We start from the raw sequence: 15,732 nt of genomic DNA, 5'->3' as shown, positions 1-15,732 counted from the left end.
CTACTCTCCATCCCTTTTCCGAACTTGAGAATACATTCTGGGAGGATTTCCTTCAGAACCTTCCCAGACTCTGATATCAGGCTGCAGTTTCCCAGACATTCCTCCTTCGTCTTTTGAACGTAAGAGTGGGATGAGTCTCTTCCAGTTCTCAGGAACCTCTCCCAGTCGCCATGACTTTTCAAAGATAACTGAGAGTGCTATTTATTGAAACCATATCAGCCAGGACACTCAGCATTTGCAGGTGCAGCCTGTCAGCTCCCAAGGACTCCTGCATAGCCAGCTACACAGCCTCCCCATCATCCTCGTCAACAAGCTCCAGTGGGACAGCCTACAAAACACTCACCTCGGCAGATCAGGGGCTGCACTTGCCATTCCCCAATCCTTGCAATGCAACCATCACCACTGGGGCCTCATGGCCACAGCTACAAGCAGCATGCACACCTCCAGCTCCCCTCTAAAACGTCCATATCGTCTGTCTCTACATTGAACACCACGCACAGAAGTAGGATTCCCCCTTGACACCCACCACAAAGAACAGCCTAAGGGACTCCCACCAAACTGCAGGAGGCCAAAGCCCCGGCTGTCAACATGCTGGCCCCAGAAAAGGGAGCGCTATGGAGTTGCCAACGCAACCCTTTGGGAAGCATGGCAGGACTCCCAACGCACTTAGTCCTGTCAGCCCTAAGACAGGCCTGCGACTACAACATCCTGCGTTGCAAACTCCCCTCCTCTGCCTCTTGACTGCGGCCCCAAGGACAAGACACGGAGCCCACTTGCTCCCACATACAGCCTCTACGTACAAGATGACCACCAAGCCACCAATGTAGCACACCAAACAGGAAAGACAAGGGCTAAAAGCAGGCTCGTGAGTTGGGATGAAGGCACGGAGGGAGTGAATGTGATGCAAGTGGTAGCGCATCACGCCCAGCATACCTGAGAAGCCCTGACCAGCCTGCTGGGGATGCCAACAAGGGGGGCCCCCTCCTCGCAACAGAGCCACCGACCACACCTCATGAGTGCCAAACCATGACCTCACTGACAACAATGCACTTCTCCCATGTCATGCATGCATCTTCTACCAGCCCTTTAACGAACCTTCAGGAACTATACCTTTAATACTCTCACTTGAAATGTTCCGCCACTTCCAACATCCTCAACAGGAGGAAATGAAGATGGAGCATTGTGGGGACAACACACCCCACCTCATTACTTGATGGGTTTTGGCATATAAGAGCAGCTCACGCCAAATGCTGTCATGCGCAAAGGCTCTCTCGCCCCGCGGGCACTCGTGGACCAGCATAAAACCGGCCCTGCGCCTCGCACCCTCACACACTCCTCCCGACGCCTTCTCCTCTGCGCCCAACAAGGTGAGCCTGAGCCCCGCTCCCCTCCTTCACCCGCCCCACTGGACCCATCTCCCCATACGCCCTCTGCCCCCAGCCTCAACAGCCCTTCTGCCTCCCCACCGCCATACTCCCCAGAGTCCCACCCTAGGCCTCCCCACTCCCTTGGCCTCCCCCAGCACCGCTCCTCACGCCCCCAACACCCTCCGCCTTCCCAGCACCCTCTCTTCCAGGGACCCTCCACACCACAGACATGTCCTGCTACGACATCTGCCGCCCCTGCGGACCCACCCCGCTGGCTAACAGCTGCAACGAGCCCTGTGTCAGGCAGTGCGAGGACTCCCACGTCGCCATCCAGCCTCCCACCGTGGTGGTCACACTGCCAGGACCCATCCTCAGCTCCTTCCCCCAGAACACCGCCGTTGGATCCTCCGCATCAGCTGCCGTGGGCAGCAACCTCAGCTCCCAGGGAGTGCCCATCTCCTCCGGTGGCTTTGGAGGCTTTGGCCTTGGAGGCCTGGGCTGCTTCTCTGGCGGAAGAGCCTGCTACCCCTGCTAAGGACCCACACCAACACCCCTGACTGAAGCCTCCAACTCCATGCAAGCCAGCTCTTCGACTGAGGACGCACCTCCGCGCTCTTCATAGCGCACAGGCTCACCAGCCTCGGCTCTTCTTCTCAGGGCACTCCGCACTCTAGCAGGGAAGGGGGCCAGTCCATGCTGCCTGGAAACATGGCTGATGGACGGCCTACTCCTCTCTCACTTCCTTGTTCTCCTTCCACCGTCTTCCATGTCCAGTACTCTCCACTGCAATGGCTTACTCGCAGCCACAAACCCACCCGGCACCTCCCATGTGCTGATTCTATTGCAGTGCAGGAAGACCTTGGGGCTCTGGGAAAATCTGCTGTACCATGGGACACAGGCTGATGATTGCACTACTTGCACCACAGAACAGGTCCCTTCTACTCTGCACGCCTTTGCACTCTTCTTTTCCACAATAAAGTTCTCGTGCATGTCAGCCTGTGATGTCTCCTCTTCCTTTCTGCTCCCAACACTCCTTCAACTTCACTCAACATTAAGCAGGGCTCAGCAGGCCGGCAGGGCCCAAGCCTGTTGCTGTTCAAGAAGCAGCTAGACAGCACTCTTACATATATCCTGGTTTTTAAACAAGAAGAGTCATAGATTTGACGGACAGACCGCTTAGCAGACAACTAATTGGCTGGATGAGCACATTCAAGGAGTAGCGGCCAACAGTTCGATGCCCGGGTAGATAAAATGGAGGAGTGCTTTCTCTCAGGGGTCTGTCCTGGGACCTGTGTTATTTCACCTCCTTGTCCCTGACATACACAGTGGGATTGAGCGGGCCCTCAGCAAGTTTGCACATGGCACCAAGCTCTGTGGGGGGGGCCGACACCTTAGAGGAAAGGGATGCCATCTGGAAGGACCTTGACAGGCTTGACAGGTGGGCCCAAGCAAACCTCAAGGAGTTCAACAAGGCCGAATGCAAAGTCCTGCATTTGGGTCGAGACAATCCCCAACATGAATACAGCCTGAGGAACAAGTGGATTGAGAGCAGCCCCGCAGAGAATGACTTGGGGGTATTGGTGGAGAAACATCTCAATGTGAGCCAGCGATGTACACTCGCGGCCTAGAAAGCCAGCCGTCTCCTGGGCTGCACCAATAGAAGTCAGCACGCACTGAACTACTCTCTTTCCCATTGGGATTTTCTGGCCACCACCCCTGACAGATACCATCAAGACACTTCAATCAACGTCATAGAATGACGGTTGCGCCTCTGAGATGAGGCTGGATCTTGGGCTCACCAAATCCTCAACCATGGCTCTTTCTCAAAGAGACCCGTACTTCCTCAGCTTCTGAATGGCCATGTCATTGGAGCAATCATCAAAGCCTTTACTAAAGGCAAGGTAAGCAACAATTCCTGCCCTCCCCTTGTCCACCCAGCAGGTCACTTCAACGTAGAAGACACTGAGAAGGCTCATTTGTAGATCTGCTCTTTGTAGATCGATGCTGACTATTCCCCATCTCTTTCTTACCGTTCATGGGCTTGTCAATGCTTTCCAGGAGGATTTCTTTCAAAACGTTCCCAGCGACGGATGACAGAGTGACCAGCCTGCAGTTTCCCAGACCTTCCTTCTCCACCTTGTTGAACATCAGAGTGGGATGAGTCTACTCCAGTCTTCAGGAACCCGGTCACCAAGAACTTTCAAAGAAAGCTGAACGTAGCCTTGTGAAGAAATCAGCCAGGACTCTCAGCATGTGTGGGTGCAACCTGATAGGTCCTGTGCACTTAAGCACATCCAGGGGCACAGCCTCCCCACCTTCCTCAGCAACACGCACTACTCACCTGTTGGACAGCCTGCAAAACACTCACCTTGGCTAATCAGTGGAAGGCCTTGACATTCGCCCACACTTTGGAGTTGCAGACCACATGCCTCCAGTTCCGTCTGAAATGTCCAAATCGTCTTTCAGAAAATCAAACACTGGGCAGAGAAATAGGTTTCTCCCTTGATACAAATGCCAAATATCACCCCCAATAACACAATGGCTCCCAGCTGGCCCTTTCTGACAGTACCTCTTGTCCTCTGCCTTTCGTGAATCTCAGGGCCACTCACGGACCTCACCACCCAGCCCAAAAACTCCCATCAAGCAGAGCGTCAAGCCTTGTGTTTTCTGGTGGCTTCGGCTTTGGAGGAAAGGCGAGGAAGCCTATGGTGTCAGGAAACATGGCCAGTGTAGGACCTGCTCATCTCTCATTCCTTCTTTTCATAGCACCCTCTTCTATGCCCGATACGCTCCACTGCAATGATTTCCTCACAGCCACAAAGCCCAGTGTGGCTGGGCCACACCACATAAATGCCATGCAAAGACCTCACTCATGACACCACACCTCAGCCAGCCTTTGGCCACATCATCTACCTGCCCTGCCATGCACCTTTCACAGAAATGCTCCAGCCTCTAATACTCTCACTTTGAAGGTGCCACCAGGACCCAACACCATGTCCTCAACAGGAGGAAATGAACAGGTAGAGTTGTGGGAAGGACAACACACCTCACCTCATTACTTGCCAGGCTTTAGCATGTAAGAGCAGCTCTTGCAAATGCTGTCACGCGCAAAGGCTCTCTCGCCCCGCGGGCACTCAAGGACCAGCATAAAAGCCGGCCCTGCGCCTCTCACACTCACACACTCCTCCCGACGCCTTCTCCCCTGCGCCCAACAAGGTGAGCCTGAACCCCACCCCCTTCCTTCACCCGCCCCAACAGGCCTATCTCTCCATACGCCCTCTGCCCCAGCCTCAGCAGCCCTTCCGCCTCCCCACTGCCATGCTCCGCAAAACCCCAGGCCTCCCCACCCCCTTGGCTTCCCCCAGCACTGCTTCTCACGCCCCCAACACCCTCCGCCTTCCCAACATCCTCTCTTCCAGGGACCCTCCGCACCACAGACATGTCCTGCTACGACATCTGCCGCCCCTGCGGACCCACCCCGCTGGCTAACAGCTGCAACGAGCCCTGTGTCAGGCAGTGCGAGGACTCCCACGTCGCCATCCAGCCTTCCACCGTGGTGGTCACCCTGCCAGGACCCATCCTCAGCTCCTTCCCCCAGAACACTGCCGTTGGATCCTCCGCATCAGCTGCCGTGGGCAGCAACCTCAGCTCCCAGGGAGTGCCCATCTCCTCTGGAGGCTTTGGAGGCTTTGGCCTTGGAGGCCTGGGCTGCTTCTCTGGCAGAAGAGCCTGCTACCCCTGCTAAGGACCCATGCCAACACCCCTGACAGCAGCTAACAGTGCCCTGCAAGCCACTTCATGGACTGAGGATGCTCTCATCTCCGTGCTCTGGGAATATCTTCCGCACAAAATGCATAGCTGCTGATGGTCACTCTGCTTGCACCTCTGACCACGGCCCTTCTGTTTGTGCTCCTTCCTTTTCATGAGTCTTCCTCAATAAAGTTCTAATGCATGCCAGCCTGACACTCCTCCTTTCTTCACTCAACGCTCTTCAGCCAAAGGGACGTGGACAGGCTGCAGAAGCGGGCTCATGTGAACCACATGAGGTTCAACAAGTCCAAGTTCAAGGTGTTGCACCTGGGTCGGGGCAATCCCAGTCAGGAGTACAGACTGGGAGAAGAACTCATTGAGAGCAGCCCTGCAGAGAAGGACTTGGGTTGTTCTGGTGGACCAAAGGCTCGACGGGACCCAGCAGTGCACGCCTGCAGCCCAGAAGGCCAACTGCATCCTGGGCTGCTTCAACAGAGGTGTGACCAGCAGGTCGAGGGACGTGATTGTCCCCCTCTGTTCTGTCCTCGTGAGGCACCACCTTGAGCACCTCCCCTATGAAAGAAGGCTCAGAGAGCTCGGGATGTTCAGCCTGGAGAAGTGCAGGCTCTGCGGAGACTTCCTTGAGACCTTTCAGTACTTAAAGGGGTCTTCTAAAAAAGATGGAGAACGTCTCTTTCCTTGGGTAGATAATGATAGGACAAGGGGGAATGGTCTTCAGCTAAAAGAGGATAGATTTAGACTAGACATTAAAAGGAAATTCTTCACTGTGAGAGGATGAGGCACTGGAACAGGTTGCCAAGAGAAGTTGTGGTTACCCCAGCCCTGGAGGTGTTCAAGGCCAGCCTGGATGAGGCCTTGGCCAACGTGATCTGGTGGGTGGCATCCCTGCCTCTGGCAGGGGGCTGGAGTTAGATGATCCTTAAAGTCCCTTCCAAGGTGAGCCATTCTGTGATTCTATGACGATTCCCACTTCACCCTGTGTAAATACACGGTTCAAGATCAGGTCGAAAAGTGCCACAAGACCTCCCCTAGTGTACTGTTTTTACGTGGCAAGGTTTTGGTAGTGGGGGCTGCAGGGATGGCCTCTGTGAGAAGAATCCAGCAGTTGCCTCATGTTTGATAAGGGCCTCTTTCAGCCATCTACAAAGGGACCTGCCGCTGCCCAGTGCTGAGCCAATAAGCGATGTTTTTTGTGCCTCTGTGATCCTACACCGTCACAACAAACACTATCACAGAGTCATATATGTAGGACGTCAGTCACTTCTCCGTAGAAGATGCTATGTAGGCACACACGGGATATGCTCTCTATAAATCCGTGCTGACTACTCTCCATCCCTTTTCCGTACTTGAGAATACATTCTGGGAGGATTTCCTTCAGAACCTTCCCAGACTCTGATATCAGGCTGCAGTTTCCCAGACATTCCTCCTTCGTCTTTTGAACGTAAGAGTGGGATGAGTCTCTTCCAGTTCTCAGGAACCTCTCCCAGTCGCCATGACTTTTCAAAGATAACTGAGAGTGCTATTTATTGAAACCATATCAGCCAGGACACTCAGCATTTGCAGGTGCAGCCTGTCAGCTCCCAAGGACTCCTGCATAGCCAGCTACACAGCCTCCCCATCATCCTCGTCAACAAGCTCCAGTGGGACAGCCTACAAAACACTCACCTCGGCAGATCAGGGGCTGCACTTGCCATTCCCCAATCCTTGCAATGCAACCATCACCACTGGGGCCTCATGGCCACAGCTACAAGCAGCATGCACACCTCCAGCTCCCCTCTAAAACGTCCATATCGTCTGTCTCTACATTGAACACCACGCACAGAAGTAGGATTCCCCCTTGACACCCACCACAAAGAACAGCCTAAGGGACTCCCACCAAACTGCAGGAGGCCAAAGCCCCGGCTGTCAACATGCTGGCCCCAGAAAAGGGAGCGCTATGGAGTTGCCAACGCAACCCTTTGGGAAGCATGGCAGGACTCCCAACGCACTTAGTCCTGTCAGCCCTAAGACAGGCCTGCGACTACAACATCCTGCGTTGCAAACTCCCCTCCTCTGCCTCTTGACTGCGGCCCCAAGGACAAGACACGGAGCCCACTTGCTCCCACATACAGCCTCTACGTACAAGATGACCACCAAGCCACCAATGTAGCACACCAAACAGGAAAGACAAGGGCTAAAAGAAGGCTCGTGAGTTGGGATGAAGGCATGGAGGGAGTGAATGTGATGCAAGTGGTAGCGCATCACGCCCAGCATACCTGAGAAACCCTGACCAGCCTGCTGGGGATGCCAACAAGGGGGGCCCCCTCCTCGCAACAGAGCCACCGACCACACCTCATGAGTGCCAAACCATGACCTCACTGACAACAATGCACTTCTCCCATGTCATGCATGCATCTTCTACCAGCCCTTTAACGAACCTTCAGGAACTATACCTTTAATACTCTCACTTGAAATGTTCCGCCACTTCCAACATCCTCAACAGGAGGAAATGAAGATGGAGCATTGTGGGGACAACACACCCCACCTCATTACTTGATGGGTTTTGGCATATAAGAGCAGCTCACGCCAAATGCTGTCATGCGCAAAGGCTCTCTCGCCCCGCGGGCACTCGTGGACCAGCATAAAACCGGCCCTGCGCCTCGCACCCTCACACACTCCTCCCGACGCCTTCTCCTCTGCGCCCAACAAGGTGAGCCTGAGCCCCGCTCCCCTCCTTCACCCGCCCCACTGGACCCATCTCTCCATACGCCCTCTGCCCCCAGCCTCAACAGCCCTTCTGCCTCCCCACCGCCATACTCCCCAAAGTCCCACCCTAGGCCTCCCCACTCCCTTGGCCTCCCCCAGCACCGCTCCTCACGCCCCCAACACCCTCCGCCTTCCCAGCACCCTCTCTTCCAGGGACCCTCCACACCACAGACATGTCCTGCTACGACATCTGCCGCCCCTGCGGACCCACCCCGCTGGCTAACAGCTGCAACGAGCCCTGTATCAGGCAGTGCGAGGACTCCCACGTCGCCATCCAGCCTCCCACCGTGGTGGTCACACTGCCAGGACCCATCCTCAGCTCCTTCCCCCAGAACACCGCCGTTGGATCCTCCGCATCAGCTGCCGTGGGCAGCAACCTCAGCTCCCAGGGAGTGCCCATCTCCTCCGGTGGCTTTGGAGGCTTTGGCCTTGGAGGCCTGGGCTGCTTCTCTGGCGGAAGAGCCTGCTACCCCTGCTAAGGACCCACACCAACACCCCTGACTGAAGCCTCCAACTCCATGCAAGCCAGCTCTTCGACTGAGGACGCACCTCCGCGCTCTTCATAGCGCACAGGCTCACCAGCCTCGGCTCTTCTTCTCAGGGCACTCCGCACTCTAGCAGGGAAGGGGGCCAGTCCATGCTGCCTGGAAACATGGCTGATGGATGGCCTACTCCTCTCTCACTTCCTTGTTCTCCTTCCACCGTCTTCCATGTCCAGTACTCTCCACTGCAATGGCTTACTCGCAGCCACAAACCCACCCGGCACCTCCCATGTGCTGATTCTATTGCAGTGCAGGAAGACCTTGGGGCTCTGGGAAAATCTGCTGTACCATGGGACACAGGCTGATGATTGCACTACTTGCACCACAGAACAGGTCCCTTCTACTCTGCACGCCTTTGCACTCTTCTTTTCCACAATAAAGTTCTCGTGCATGTCAGCCTGTGAAGTCTCCTCTTCCTTTCTGCTCCCAACACTCCTTCAACTTCACTCAACATTAAGCAGGGCTCAGCAGGCCGGCAGGGCCCAAGCCTGTTGCTGTTCAAGAAGCAGCTACACAGCACTCTTACATATATCCTGGTTTTTAAACAAGAAGAGTCATAGATTTGACGGACAGACCGCTTAGCAGACAACTAATTGGCTGGATGAGCACATTCAAGGAGTAGCGGCCAACAGTTCGATGCCCAGGTAGATAAAATGGAGGAGTGCTTTCTCTCAGGGGTCTGTCCTGGGACCTGTGTTATTTCACCTCCTTGTCCCTGACATACACAGTGGGATTGAGCGGGCCCTCAGCAAGTTTGCACATGGCACCAAGCTCTGTGGGGGGGGCCGACACCTTAGAGGAAAGGGATGCCATCTGGAAGGACCTTGACAGGCTTGACAGGTGGGCCCAAGCAAACCTCAAGGAGTTCAACAAGGCCGAATGCAAAGTCCTGCATTTGGGTCGAGACAATCCCCAACATGAATACAGCCTGAGGAACAAGTGGATTGAGAGCAGCCCCGCAGAGAATGACTTGGGGGTATTGGTGGAGAAACATCTCAATGTGAGCCAGCGATGTACACTCGCGGCCTAGAAAGCCAGCCGTCTCCTGGGCTGCACCAATAGAAGTCAGCACGCACTGAACTACTCTCTTTCCCATTGGGATTTTCTGGCCACCACCCCTGACAGATACCATCAAGACACTTCAATCAACGTCATAGAATGACGGTTGCGCCTCTGAGATGAGGCTGGATCTTGGGCTCACCAAATCCTCAACCATGGCTCTTTCTCAAAGAGACCCGTACTTCCTCAGCTTCTGAATGGCCATGTCATTGGAGCAATCATCAAAGTCTTTACTAAAGGCAAGGTAAGCAACAATTCCTGCCCTCCCCTTGTCCACCCAGCAGGTCACTTCAACGTAGAAGACACTGAGAAGGCTCATTTGTAGATCTGCTCTTTGTAGATCGATGCTGACTATTCCCCATCTCTTTCTTACCGTTCATGGGCTTGTCAATGCTTTCCAGGAGGATTTCTTTCAAAACGTTCCCAGCGACGGATGACAGAGTGACCAGCCTGCAGTTTCCCAGACCTTCCTTCTCCACCTTGTTGAACATCAGAGTGGGATGAGTCTATTCCAGTCTTCAGGAACCCGGTCACCAAGAACTTTCAAAGAAAGCTGAACGTAGCCTTGTGAAGAAATCAGCCAGGACTCTCAGCATGTGTGGGTGCAACCTGATAGGTCCTGTGCACTTAAGCACATCCAGGGGCACAGCCTCCCCACCTTCCTCAGCAACACGCACTACTCACCTGTTGGACAGCCTGCAAAACACTCACCTTGGCTAATCAGTGGAAGGCCTTGACATTCGCCCACACTTTGGAGTTGCAGACCACATGCCTCCAGTTCCGTCTGAAATGTCCAAATCGTCTTTCAGAAAATCAAACACTGGGCAGAGAAATAGGTTTCTCCCTTGACACAAATGCCAAATATCACCCCCAATAACACAATGGCTCCCAGCTGGCCCTTTCTGACAGTACCTCTTGTCCTCTGCCTTTCGTGAATCTCAGGGCCACTCACGGACCTCACCACCCAGCCCAAAAACTCCCATCAAGCAGAGCGTCAAGCCTTGTGTTTTCTGGTGGCTTCGGCTTTGGAGGAAAGGCGAGGAAGCCTATGGTGTCAGGAAACATGGCCAGTGTAGGACCTACTCATCTCTCATTCCTTCTTTTCATAGCACCCTCTTCTATGCCCGATACGCTCCACTGCAATGATTTCCTCACAGCCACAAAGCCCAGTGTGGCTGGGCCACACCACATAAATGCCATGCAAAGACCTCACTCATGACACCACACCTCAGCCAGCCTTTGGCCACATCATCTACCTGCCCTGCCATGCACCTTTCACAGAAATGCTCCAGCCTCTAATACTCTCACTTTGAAGGTGCCACCAGGACCCAACACCATGTCCTCAACAGCAGGAAATGAAAAGGTCGAGTTCTGGGAAGGACACCACACCCCACTTCATTACTTGCCAGGCTTTGACATGCAAGAGCAGCTCACGCCAAATGCTGTCACGCGCAAAGGCTCTCTCGCCCCGCGGGCACTCAAGGACCAGCATAAAAGCCGGCCCTGCGCCTCTCACACTCACACACTCCTCCCGACGCCTTCTCCCCTGCGCCCAACAAGGTGAGCCTGAACCCCACCCCCTTCCTTCACCCGCCCCAACAGGCCTATCTCTCCATACGCCCTCTGCCCCAGCCTCAGCAGCCCTTCCGCCTCCCCACTGCCATGTTCCGCAAAACCCCAGGCCTCCCCACCCCCTTGGCTTCCCCCAGCACTGCTTCTCATGCCCCCAACACCCTCCGCCTTCCCAACATCCTCTCTTCCAGGGACCCTCCGCACCACAGACATGTCCTGCTACGACATCTGCCGCCCCTGCGGACCCACCCCGCTGGCTAACAGCTGCAACGAGCCCTGTGTCAGGCAGTGCGAGGACTCCCACGTCGCCATCCAGCCTTCCACCGTGGTGGTCACCCTGCCAGGACCCATCCTCAGCTCCTTCCCCCAGAACACTGCCGTTGGATCCTCCGCATCAGCTGCCGTGGGCAGCAACCTCAGCTCCCAGGGAGTGCCCATCTCCTCTGGAGGTTTTGGAGGCTTTGGCCTTGGAGGCCTGGGCTGCTTCTCTGGCAGAAGAGCCTGCTACCCCTGCTAAGGACCCATGCCAACACCCCTGACAGCAGCTAACAGTGCCCTGCAAGCCACTTCATGGACTGAGGATGCTCTCATCTCCGTGCTCTGGGAATATCTTCCGCACAAAATGCATAGCTGCTGATGGTCACTCTGCTTGCACCTCTGACCACGGCCCTTCTGTTTGTGCTCCTTCCTTTTCATGAGTCTTCCTCAATAAAGTTCTAATGCATGCCAGCCTGACACTCCTCCTTTCTTCACTCAACGCTCTTCAGCCAAAGGGACGTGGACAGGCTGCAGAAGCGGGCTCATGTGAACCACATGAGGTTCAACAAGTCCAAGTTCAAGGTGTTGCACCTGGGTCGGGGCAATCCCAGTCAGGAGTACAGACTGGGAGAAGAACTCATTGAGAGCAGCCCTGCAGAGAAGGACTTGGGTTGTTCTGGTGGACCAAAGGCTCGACGGGACCCAGCAGTGCACGCCTGCAGCCCAGAAGGCCAACTGCATCCTGGGCTGCTTCAACAGAGGTGTGACCAGCAGGTCGAGGGACGTGATTGTCCCCCTCTGTTCTGTCCTCGTGAGGCACCACCTTGAGCACCTCCCCTATGAAAGAAGGCTCAGAGAGCTCGGGATGTTCAGCCTGGAGAAGTGCAGGCTCTGCGGAGACTTCCTTGAGACCTTTCAGTACTTAAAGGGGTCTTCTAAAAAAGACGGAGAACGTCTCTTTCCTTGGGTAGATAATGATAGGACAAGGGGGAATGGTCTTCAGCTAAAAGAGGATAGATTTAGACTAGACATTAAAAGGAAATTCTTCACTGTGAGAGGATGAGGCACTGGAACAGGTTGCCAAGAGAAGTTGTGGTTACCCCAGCCCTGGAGGTGTTCAAGGCCAGCCTGGATGAGGCCTTGGCCAACGTGATCTGGTGGGTGGCATCCCTGCCTCTGGCAGGGGGCTGGAGTTAGATGATCCTTAAAGTCCCTTCCAAGGTGAGCCATTCTATGATTCTATGACGATTCCCACTTCACCCTGTGTAAATACACGGTTCAAGATCAGGTCGAAAAGTGCCACAAGACCTCCCCTAGTGTACTGTTTTTACGTGGCAAGGTTTTGGTAGTGGGGGCTGCAGGGATGGCCTCTGTGAGAAGAATCCAGCAGTTGCCTCATGTTTGATAAGGGCCTCTTTCAGCCATCTACAAAGGGACCTGCCGCTGCCCAGTGCTGAGCCAATAAGCGATGCTTTTTGTGCCTCTGTGATCCTACACCGTCACAACAAACACTATCACAGAGTCATATATGTAGGACGTCAGTCACTTCTCCGTAGAAGATGCTATGTAGGCACACACGGGATATGCTCTCTATAAATCCGTGCTGACTACTCTCCATCCCTTTTCCGAACTTGAGAATACATTCTGGGAGGATTTCCTTCAGAACCTTCCCAGACTCTGATATCAGGCTGCAGTTTCCCAGACATTCCTCCTTCGTCTTTTGAACATAAGAGTGGGATGAGTCTCTTCCAGTTCTCAGGAACCTCTCCCAGTCGCCATGACTTTTCAAAGATAACTGAGAGTGCTATTTATTGAAACCATATCAGCCAGGACACTCAGCATTTGCAGGTGCAGCCTGTCAGCTCCCAAGGACTCCTGCATAGCCAGCTACACAGCCTCCCCATCATCCTCGTCAACAAGCTCCAGTGGGACAGCCTACAAAACACTCACCTCGGCAGATCAGGGGCTGCACTTGCCATTCCCCAATCCTTGCAATGCAACCATCACCACTGGGGCCTCATGGCCACAGCTACAAGCAGCATGCACACCTCCAGCTCCCCTCTAAAACGTCCATATCGTCTGTATCTACATTGAACACCACGCACAGAAGTAGGATTCCCCTTGACACCCACCACAAAGAACAGCCTAAGGGACTCCCACCAAACTGCAGGAGGCCAAAGCCCCGGCTGTCAACATGCTGGCCCCAGAAAAGGGAGCGCTATGGAGTTGCCAACGCAACCCTTTGGGAAGCATGGCAGGACTCCCAACGCACTTAGTCCTGTCAGCCCTAAGACAGGCCTGCGACTACAACATCCTGCGTTGCAAACTCCCCTCCTCTGCCTCTTGACTGCGGCCCCAAGGACAAGACACGGAGCCCACTTGCTCCCACATACAGCCTCTACGTACAAGATGACCACCAAGCCACCAATGTAGCACACCAAACAGGAAAGACAAGGGCTAAAAGCAGGCTCGTGAGTTGGGATGAAGGCACGGAGGGAGTGAATGTGATGCAAGTGGTAGCGCATCACGCCCAGCATACCTGAGAAGCCCTGACCAGCCTGCTGGGGATGCCAACAAGGGGGGCCCCCTCCTCGCAACAGAGCCACCGACCACACCTCATGAGTGCCAAACCATGACCTCACTGACAACAATGCACTTCTCCCATGTCATGCATGCATCTTCTACCAGCCCTTTAACGAACCTTCAGGAACTATACCTTTAATGCTCTCACTTGAAATGTTCCGCCACTTCCAACATCCTCAACAGGAGGAAATGAAGATGGAGCATTGTGGGGACAACACACCCCACCTCATTACTTGATGGGTTTTGGCATATAAGAGCAGCTCACGCCAAATGCTGTCATGCGCAAAGGCTCTCTCGCCCCGCGGGCACTCGTGGACCAGCATAAAACCGGCCCTGCGCCTCTCACCCTCACACACTCCTCCCGACGCCTTCTCCTCTGCGCCCAACAAGGTGAGCCTGAGCCCCGCTCCCCTCCTTCACCCGCCCCACTGGACCCATCTCTCCATACGCCCTCTGCCCCCAGCCTCAACAGCCCTTCTGCCTCCCCACCGCCATACTCCCCAAAGTCCCACCCTAGGCCTCCCCACTCCCTTGGCCTCCCCCAGCACCGCTCCTCACGCCCCCAACACCCTCCGCCTTCCCAGCACCCTCTCTTCCAGGGACCCTCCACACCACAGACATGTCCTGCTACGACATCTGCCGCCCCTGCGGACCCACCCCGCTGGCTAACAGCTGCAACGAGCCCTGTGTCAGGCAGTGCGAGGACTCCCACGTCGCCATCCAGCCTCCCACCGTGGTGGTCACACTGCCAGGACCCATCCTCAGCTCCTTCCCCGAGAACACCGCCGTTGGATCCTCTGCATCAGCTGCCGTGGGCAGCAACCTCAGCTCCCAGGGAGTGCCCATCTCCTTCGGTGGCTTTGGAGGCTTTGGCCTTGGAGGCCTGGGCTGCTTCTCTGGCGGAAGAGCCTGCTACCCCTGCTAAGGACCCACACCAACACCCCTGACTGAAGCCTCCAACTCCATGCAAGCCAGCTCTTCGACTGAGGACGCACCTCCGCGCTCTTCATAGCGCACAGGCTCACCAGCCTCGGCTCTTCTTCTCAGGGCACTCCGCACTCTAGCAGGGAAGGGGGCCAGTCCATGCTGCCTGGAAACATGGCTGATGGACGGCCTACTCCTCTCTCACTTCCTTGTTCTCCTTCCACCGTCTTCCATGTCCAGTACTCTCCACTGCAATGGCTTACTCGCAGCCACAAACCCACCCGGCACCTCCCATGTGCTGATTCTATTGCAGTGCAGGAAGACCTTGGGGCTCTGGGAAAATCTGCTGTACCATGGGATGGTACATTGGCTTCGGAGGCCTGGGCTGCTTCAATGGCGGGAAGAGCCTGCTACCCCTGCTAAGGACCCATGCCAACACCCCTGACAGAAGCCTCCAACACCGTGCAAGACAGCTCTCAGACTGAGGACACAAGGACGCACCTCTGCGCTGTTCGTGGCACGCAGGCTCACCAGCCGCGATTTCTCATTCCATGGCACAACAAAGCAAGCCAGCAAGGAAGGGGCCAGCCCATGCTGTCAGGGACACGTGGCCAACATACCTCCTTCTTTCTTCCTCTTTCTCCTTCCATAGCACCACCTTCTACGGCCGCTACTCTCTGCTGCAATGCCTTGCTCACTAGCACAATCCCTCACAAACCTACTAGGGCTGCTCCCACCACAGGGTAGGGAGACCTTGGGGCTCTGGGAAAATCTGCTCTACGCAAGGGACATAGGCTGGTGGTCGCCCTCCAGGCACCTCAGAATGTGCACCTTCCACTTGACGCTCCCTCTTTTTCATGTTTTCCTCAATAAAATCCGCCTGCATCCCATATCCTCAGATGCCTCCTCTT

The 15,732-nt window shown here is 55.2% G+C and overlaps 4 protein-coding genes and 1 pseudogene across 4 annotated transcripts; all 5 read left to right on the top strand.

The window, feature by feature from the left end:
* The first annotated feature begins 1,246 nt into the window (after positions 1–1,246).
* Positions 1,247–2,361, top strand: LOC121065053 (feather keratin 1-like). Its single transcript, XM_040547486.1, has 2 exons — positions 1,247–1,367; positions 1,577–2,361. The coding sequence occupies exons 1-2, from the start codon at positions 1,256–1,258 to the stop codon at positions 1,900–1,902; spliced, it is 438 nt and encodes a 145-aa protein (XP_040403420.1). The 5' UTR covers positions 1,247–1,255; the 3' UTR covers positions 1,903–2,361.
* Positions 2,362–4,520: 2,159 nt separating this feature from the next.
* LOC121065055 (feather keratin 1-like) lies at positions 4,521–5,229 on the top strand. The gene is made up of 2 exons (XM_040547488.1): positions 4,521–4,583; positions 4,787–5,229. Exon 2 carries the CDS (start codon positions 4,807–4,809, stop codon positions 5,110–5,112), a length of 306 nt encoding a protein of 101 aa, XP_040403422.1. The 5' UTR covers positions 4,521–4,583; positions 4,787–4,806; the 3' UTR covers positions 5,113–5,229.
* Positions 5,230–7,706: 2,477 nt separating this feature from the next.
* On the top strand, positions 7,707–8,821 carry LOC121065054 (feather keratin 1-like). The gene is made up of 2 exons (XM_040547487.1): positions 7,707–7,827; positions 8,037–8,821. The coding sequence occupies exons 1-2, from the start codon at positions 7,716–7,718 to the stop codon at positions 8,360–8,362; spliced, it is 438 nt and encodes a 145-aa protein (XP_040403421.1). The 5' UTR covers positions 7,707–7,715; the 3' UTR covers positions 8,363–8,821.
* Positions 8,822–10,901: 2,080 nt separating this feature from the next.
* LOC121065052 lies at positions 10,902–11,691 on the top strand (annotated as a pseudogene).
* Positions 11,692–14,248: 2,557 nt separating this feature from the next.
* Positions 14,249–15,171, top strand: LOC121065057 (feather keratin 2-like). Its single transcript, XM_040547489.1, has 2 exons — positions 14,249–14,287; positions 14,497–15,171. The coding sequence occupies exon 2, from the start codon at positions 14,517–14,519 to the stop codon at positions 14,820–14,822; it is 306 nt and encodes a 101-aa protein (XP_040403423.1). The 5' UTR covers positions 14,249–14,287; positions 14,497–14,516; the 3' UTR covers positions 14,823–15,171.
* The last annotated feature ends 561 nt before the right edge of the window (positions 15,172–15,732 follow it).

Source organism: Cygnus olor, chromosome 2 (assembly GCF_009769625.2).
Source record: "Cygnus olor isolate bCygOlo1 chromosome 2, bCygOlo1.pri.v2, whole genome shotgun sequence".
Taxonomy (NCBI): Eukaryota; Metazoa; Chordata; class Aves; order Anseriformes; family Anatidae; genus Cygnus; species Cygnus olor.
The sequence above is the reverse complement of the archived record's forward strand: the minus strand, read 5'-3'. Positions and strand labels throughout refer to the sequence as shown.

Bases quoted from the DNA above. Each gene is read 5' to 3' on its own strand.
- LOC121065055 (XM_040547488.1), top strand. From the start codon at position 4,807: ATGTCCTGCTACGACATCTGCCGCCCCTGCGGACCCACCCCGCTGGCT.
- LOC121065054 (XM_040547487.1), top strand. From the start codon at position 7,716: ATGCGCAAAGGCTCTCTCGCCCCGCGGGCACTCGTGGACCAGCATAAA. The intron at 7,828-8,036 runs GTGAGCCTGAGC...CCTCTCTTCCAG, and splicing joins TCTCCTCTGCGCCCAACAAG to GGACCCTCCACACCACAGAC.
- LOC121065053 (XM_040547486.1), top strand. From the start codon at position 1,256: ATGCGCAAAGGCTCTCTCGCCCCGCGGGCACTCGTGGACCAGCATAAA. The intron at 1,368-1,576 runs GTGAGCCTGAGC...CCTCTCTTCCAG, and splicing joins TCTCCTCTGCGCCCAACAAG to GGACCCTCCACACCACAGAC.
- LOC121065057 (XM_040547489.1), top strand. From the start codon at position 14,517: ATGTCCTGCTACGACATCTGCCGCCCCTGCGGACCCACCCCGCTGGCT.